This window comes from Melanaphis sacchari, unplaced genomic scaffold, assembly GCF_002803265.2.
Source record: "Melanaphis sacchari strain LSU unplaced genomic scaffold, SCAv2.0 Contig8_pilon_pilon, whole genome shotgun sequence".
NCBI classification, from domain to species: Eukaryota; Metazoa; Arthropoda; class Insecta; order Hemiptera; family Aphididae; genus Melanaphis; species Melanaphis sacchari.
In genome coordinates, this window is record NW_020271635.1 from 3,094,294 (window position 1) to 3,101,889 (window position 7,596).

At 31.6% G+C, this 7,596-nt stretch overlaps 1 protein-coding gene across 3 annotated transcripts in view; it reads right to left on the reverse strand.

Moving 5' to 3' along the window:
• Positions 1-2,291: 2,291 nt before the first annotated feature.
• LOC112602505 (RGM domain family member B-like) overlaps positions 2,292-7,596 on the reverse strand; it is a 7,197-nt gene continuing 1,892 nt past the window's right edge. The window contains exons 1-4 of one of the 3 annotated variants that reach the window (XM_025350595.1): positions 4,426-4,738; positions 4,254-4,370; positions 3,159-3,616; positions 2,292-3,094 (exon numbers count right to left, since the gene is read on the reverse strand). In XM_025350595.1, coding sequence (XP_025206380.1) covers positions 2,444-3,094; positions 3,159-3,616; positions 4,254-4,311 — 1,167 coding nt within the window. In that variant the 5' untranslated portion in view covers positions 4,312-4,370; positions 4,426-4,738 and the 3' untranslated portion in view covers positions 2,292-2,443. Of the gene's footprint in view, positions 3,095-3,158; positions 3,617-4,253; positions 4,371-4,425; positions 4,739-7,596 lie in introns of those variants that run through there. The other 2 variants (XM_025350592.1, XM_025350594.1) reach the window with 2 other exon arrangements.

Sequence of the window (7,596 nt, forward strand, 5' to 3'; positions counted from 1 at the left end):
AATGAAAAACAATTTAAATCTACATGTTTTGTTTTGCTCTTAAGCCACATAGGTATTCTTACTTCTCAGTGTATAACTGCATAGCGCGATTAATATATTGCCCGGTCAATGAAGTCTGTAATTATGAGTAAGTTTTAGCCGCCTATATTGTACATTAAAGTCATCAACCCAGTGCATATTATAGTATTATATTACAATTTACAATAATTTTTAGTGCAGGATGACCGGATGACATACGGACTATACGGAGAACTACCATCGTTGTGACGGTTTCCGTGACTTAACCACTCTAAACCGGAACGCGTAAAGATACGATGCATTAATTTAGTTGTATAAATGTTTAATACATATATATATATATTTATAAATAATAAATTATTTCATAATACCACAATCCACACTCAGAAATCCGTCTTCAACCTAATTGAATCCGATCAACCGGTTTAGAATCTGAGAGTTCAATAATCACTTTCGTCGACAGATGACGCTAGTGTATACGATTTTTATTTATATTTCAGAATTTTGTCCGTAATTTAGTTTCTTTTTAAATTCCGAGCCGACCAGTATATTCGATTTTTAACTTTGTTCTCTTTTATTTTTTCCACTTTAATTGATGAATTTAATGTACGAGAGTAACTCGAAAACAATCTAACAATCACTCAGTATCTCTTCCCAAAATGTTTAAAACAAAAAAATTATTTTCATAATCATCAATTACAATAAACTCTTCGCTTGCTAAATTGATTAGAAAACTAGATTTTTCTTGCTTCCAAGTAACTATTTTCATTGATTATGAATTCTAATTATAACTATAAATTTATTATTAAATTCATTAATCGTGATAATAAGACAAATAATTATATTTTCCATTGTAGATACTGTCAAGTTTTTAATTATATATGTACTTTTTGTAAAAACAAAATTAAAAAAATGTTTAAGCAACTGATAACTTAATTTTTTTTTTATTAATACTTCAATGCTATACATATTGTATTTTTTTTTATTAAGTAATTTTTTCAAAGTTTATTTATTAATTAATTACTAATTACAAATGTAATATATTACAAATGTAATCTTAATGATAACTTATAAAATAATAAATAATTACCTAAACATATTTGGCAGTGTTTGTATATTGTTCATGTATTAATGGTTAAAAGTTCATAATAGTAATAATAATACTGTATGCATAATACATAATAATTCTATTGGAAACATTCATAAACACAATGTATTTGTAAAATTAATAATATTTTATTTGGTTAAATACTAAGTGTAAAATGTATAAGTATATATATTTACACTTATTTTTTTTATTATAAAAGTAAAGAATAATATATTCAGCATAAATGTACATTACTACATTATTTTATAAGTAAATAAAAAATTAATTGACACTATTGGCATAATCAAATTGCCAACTAACAATTCAAAATATGAATTGACACACAAAAATGTGTTTATATAAAAAAATTATCAATATATAATTAATTTTAACATATAAAAAATCCTTAAAATTACATACATAAATAAAATCACAAAATTCGGACTAGGATCAGACATATTGTACTAAATAAATTCTACTTAATGATAACTATATAATTAGCTTTTTTTACACTGATTTATACAATAAGATGGTAACGTTTTTCAAATACATAATTGGCAAACACAGCCTACCAATATATTAGCAAAAACAACAATGATGTTACATATTTACTCCAGTTAATTGCAAAATATTAAATTCTCAAGTTTCAAAATTAACTACTGTATATACATTCTTGAGATAATATTTTAATTGCAATAAACTTATATTATTAAGTTATTATATTCAATAACTTATTAAATCAAAAATAGAAAAAATCTAAACTACATTGTTTAGTGAGTTAAAATAATTTAAGTAAAAAAAAAAAAAAAATTAGGCACATATTTTATGTTTGTTCATTATTACTTTTGTTCCCTATTTTTTATTGAAATAAAATCATTCAATTAAAAAATATTCATAAAATATTAAAAAATATATGAATGTACATTCGCAGAGCAATATAAATTCAGTTATTAGGTTTTTTAATCTATAGACTTGAGATTAACAAGTTAATCAATTTATTAAATAAATATTGGCAGGAAAAAAAAATATTGTCTATCACAATTAAAAATATGCTAAATACTTAAAAGGCTGTGTCTCAGCTTTTATTGTCTGTGTTAAACACATATGATTTAAAATATACTATAGCGACATTTGTAGAGGAGAATATTATGTAAGTTTCCATTTATAAGTAAAATTGTAAATCAACAAAAAAATAAAATAAATATATAAATAATTTTAATAACTTATGACTTAAATAAAAATAAAATGAAAAACTTAGTTTTATGATGTTGGACGTGTGTAAGGTAGAGACAGTAAATTATGGTACAGTATTTTCTTAAACTACAATACTAGGAACACTCAAAGAAAGTTGTACAATGCAATAATAATGAGAATAAATAAGTTTAATCTATGTATATAATTGGCCCCAGCTGTTGAATTGGGGTTAAACTCAAATACACTAACCGTCCTATTAAACAATGAACGTGGTTCAAAAAATAGTACATCAGAATATGCTGCATGTGAAGCATTGATGAACTGTTCATCGTGAGAGGTCATCATATCAAACACACACCAATCTAAATACTGATCAGTTAGTTTATGACCAGTGGGTCCAACACTGTTATGACATGAAGTCAACGCGCTATCTAATTCACTTATTGTTACTTGTTTAATATCTATTTGTTCAGAAAGAGGACAACCAGTAGAACATAATACATTCTTATCTTGATTAAATAATTGTGTTAATTGGTCTGGCAATTTAGCAGAAATGGATAAATATTTGCCAACACGGGTCACAGTTATAATTGTAGAAATATACGATAATCTTATGATTACTGTCTCACTGTTGGGATCATTGGAACGCCATGAAAGAGAAACAGTTGGCGATGAAGCTGGTCCAGATGAAGTAGTGCCATCTTCAAATACACTCAATAACTGATTATCTCCTTGTGCTTCATACAATTTTTGTAGTGTACACTCAGGTTTATGTGATTTTAATATAACTGTCAACTAAAAAATTAAAAAATTATGATTAAAAAATTTTTTCTGAGTATAAAAAATATTAATTAAATACCTTAGTTGGAGCTGTGGCTGTTGTGCTATTTACAACAGCATCATTGGTTACCATGATTCCAAAAAATGGATTCTCAATCACTTGCCAAGCTCCATGAATTCGACAAGTTTGATACCTTCCATCGAATGTCCTCAAGTGAGGATCGCCAAATAAGCCACAAAAACGGTGTTCTTTTTTATCATCAAATAGTACTGGACAAGAAGGTCCATTGTGAGTTGATTGAGCTATTTGGGAATGTTCACTATCATTTCTGGAAAAATCGTCATGACTAGTGCATGATTTTTTGAACTCTGAGTTTGATACTGTAACAGCTGAATGATATCCAATGTCGCCACGGCATTTTTTTGATAATGATTTCATACACTTAATGTATACATCTAAATCTCTACAATGATTTTCCTTACTATTAGGCAAAATGCACGTATCTTGAGGACATGGTACTGGAACACAGGTGCACACTAAAAAAAAAATGTATATTATTCATTTGATTTGACATAACAAATAAAAATATGAAAACTGATAGTTAAATTAAAATAAACAATATAAGATAAACATTATACATGCTAATCTGTTCAATTTAAATATTTATAAACCAGTATTTAGCATATTAACATTTAGGAATCATTTATCAAGTTCATTTCATTAGATGACTTTAAGTAGGAAGTAAATACCTATATGTTTTAAATGGTTATGTGCAAGAGTTAAATGGAATAGTACTAATATTGTTTTCTTATTATTATCAACGTAGTATAATTTATAGGTACTATGAAAACGCCAGAAAACACAATAAATAAATCACTGATAAACATTTACATTCAACAGCACTGTGCTGATGTAAACTAAACCAGCACCTAACGTAAACAAATACTAATTTATATAGTCACTGTTATATTAGCATGTATACATTTACATTTTTATTGGGTTAATTTAATAAATAAATATCTGGGATTTGAATGGATCGAGTAAAAACATAAATTTAACCGGTCATACTCAGAGACAACTACCGAGTGTTGGTGTTTAATAAATACTAAGTAAAAGGTAATACACTTAATAAGATTAATTAAAATAACAAATCAACATTTTCAAAACTCTTACCTGCAATAACAGTGGCCCATATCGTCCAAACGCGGTGAATGAGATTTGAGACGAGCATTTTTCAGGATTGTATAATACACAAACGACCAACTACGTCACCATGTCTTCATGCCAAAACTGTAAAAATACATAGGGTTGAGAAAACATACTTAACTATTGTGAACAATAATACAGGAAGGAAGTCTCTGACGGATTAATGGACGACAGAGGCCGTCAACTACTGCGTTGTATCGTGGCACCGGTAGGCACGTCAGAGCAACGACACAGTCAGACGATCGTGCTGACGAGACGTCAGAGTGGACAATACTGTTTATTGTACAACCATCGTAACAGTACTGTCCGAGAACAGCGGATGAAAATCGTCGGGTTCCGAGGTAGAACCACGCACGGAGACGATGGATTAAAAGTAAAAGATAAATAATGGGTGACACAATAACATCATTATATTAACAGGCGCGTACACCTGCACACGCGTATAACATATCATTTTATTCAATATTATACGCATAAACATTCACACTTATAATAATAATAATAATAATAATGGGTAATGGTTTGATATCGTAATGAATCAATTACTAACAGTTATGCACGTTATGCAGATTAATAAATTAAATATGTCAAGACAATACTAGTGATCAAACATTATAAATTGAACTATCTGTCATATGAACCATTTTTAAATATCATCACGACATTTTTCCATGGCATTTTTAATATATGAAAATATCGAACCAGTTTGTCACCAATGTCTATAGGTTTTGTCCTTCAGGCTACTGCTGGTTAAATGTGATCTAATTTTAATCTATAGTTGGTACTTATCTAAAAGAAGCTTATATTGCTCAAGATTATAACGATGGAAAATATAAAATTCACCGGTCTTATGAATGGGGTACAGCAACAATAAGTCAATTCTGGTAAATCAGTAAACAGAATGACGAATGCTTTGATGAAGATCGTGTTACATATTATTGTCAGAGCTAATATGTTGTGTTGCACAGGTTATTATACTATAATAGAGCTCGTGTCAGGTTCAGCCAATAGGTTCACATTTACAATACCAGATGGATAGTTTAAAACATTTTCAGCTGTAATAATAAATTGAATTTCGATATTTGGTATGTTGTAGTTGTTCGACAGTTTTGCAGTTCAGATGTACCCATGCAGACGGTTTATTCTTGCATGAGGATGCGGAAAGATGTACTGAGTTCAATCAGGAAAAGTGTACCACGGCAATTATGAATTGAGCCGTATGGAAAGTAAAAGACATAGCGTCAATAGGTGGTAGGTCCACCGATATTGAATTTATCAGTTTCAAAACTATTCAATTATAGGTTGTGAACAATAGCATAATGAGTTACCACAACTGTTGTTTACTGCAGGTTCAGATATAAGGAGCGAGCTGGGGCTATTGGCGGGCAAATCCAATGAATATTGTTTACATATACAATTATGTACTTAATAAAGTGCAGCTTCAGTTTCTGCATCATATTTATGTACAGTTTCGCGCAGATGATACCGTCAGGTACGAACATCAGAGGCTTATTGAAGTCAAATGGCGAGTGGCAATTCGTACTTCAGTGATGATCGTCAGGAAAACACTTGTAATTAATTATATAAAAGACACTATATATCATATTAGAAGGCGTTAATATTTCAACATGAAGGGAGAGCCCAGCAGTCAGTCACCACATGCTAGGTATGTAATATTTTCAAAGGAATGACTTTTCCAATATTTTTAAGTAGTATAAACAGGTGCTGTTTGTTTAGTATTGAGCTGTTGCTTGGTATGCATTAACGGCTATAATGATGGTTTCAGGTAATCAACAAACAAATAAAATGTACGTAATTAACATATTAGTCATGTTCTATGCCACGGTTATTATTAACGTATTTTGTTTAACAAACTGACGTCTGCCTTGTATGATGAACGCAGATTGTTACAAGATGTTGATGTCAACGAATTAATTGGTCATCAGGTCACGACAGGCACACGCAAGTCATGAAGTCGCACATGCATAATATAGTACATAATAGATGCATGTTTGTTGTGTTGTGCAGGTTATCAATAAGGTGCCAAAATTACCAGTTAAAGCAACAATAAAATCATAATTATTACAGCGGTTGTTGCTGTTAGCATATTAACCTCGTACCTTATAATGTTATATTATTATTGATAAGCCCGTGGCGCACATTGCTTAACATAACAATGCATGGGCTTGTCTCGGCGTGGGCATTTCATTTATCGCGTATGATGAACAGATGCGAGCCATCGGCAAATAAGTTGCCAGGTAATATCAGCCATGTTATTACATATTGATATAGTGCAGCTTTTGACACGAATGCGCGTGATTAAAATAAAAATAAATAAAATAGCCGTTCATGTTACGCAACATAATATCAAGGCTAAGTACGTTTATCGGAAAAATATTGAAGATATTATATTCATAATAATCAGTTAGCCGTCGAGGACCCCAATATTTTGGTTTTTCGATGAATGTCTTACATGCCTGCATAACACTATTATGAAGGTAACGTCGCAGGACAAACATGGTAGCCACGGTAACGGCCGTCCATTTCCGTCATTAGCTGAGTTATCAGTATTATTATTATTATTATTATTGTATTACGTAGTCTCCGCATTTTATTATTATTGTTTTTCGTCTTCCGGTCGAGCCGAAATTTATTGTGACATGACACGGTTTTCGTCATAACGATATCACATAATATATCGCAAGACATGGTCATCACGACAGGCTGGTAGTGACTTTCTCGTCCATAAACCGGTCATTGTTCAGGGTTTTTAAATACCTGGTTATTATGAAAGTCATGGCGGCTTGGCACGCTTGAGCAGGTGCTCAGGGGCATATCAGTTTCGTTGCGAACATGGCGACGGCGCCGAAACGGAATGCAGCTGGAGAGCTCGTACCAATAAAGGTGTCGACACGAACGGGTCGTCGAACATTGTGTGCCGATCTGCTCGGGACGAGTATTGCAATCGGTGCGATTACGAACGCATGGCTAACATTTGTCCGGCGATAGTGCCGACGCCCAGCGCACATGATAATGAAATAGTTAATATTGCATGCTAATGGTTGTTATGGATGTTTATCGTGATAGTCATGCAGAGACAAATAGAAAAATCGTTGTTCATCTATCGTGTTGATAGTACGAATTGGCGAGTATTAATATTATTGTAAAGAGGAATATATAACATATATATATAGGAGAGCAGACGCATGCAGCACGCGCGCGTTCGGTCCCAGCACGTGCCGTCGTGATCTTCCGCGCGCGGCTGCCAACCCCCTGGCCCCTCACCCCGGCCCCGCGCCGCAACGCGTAT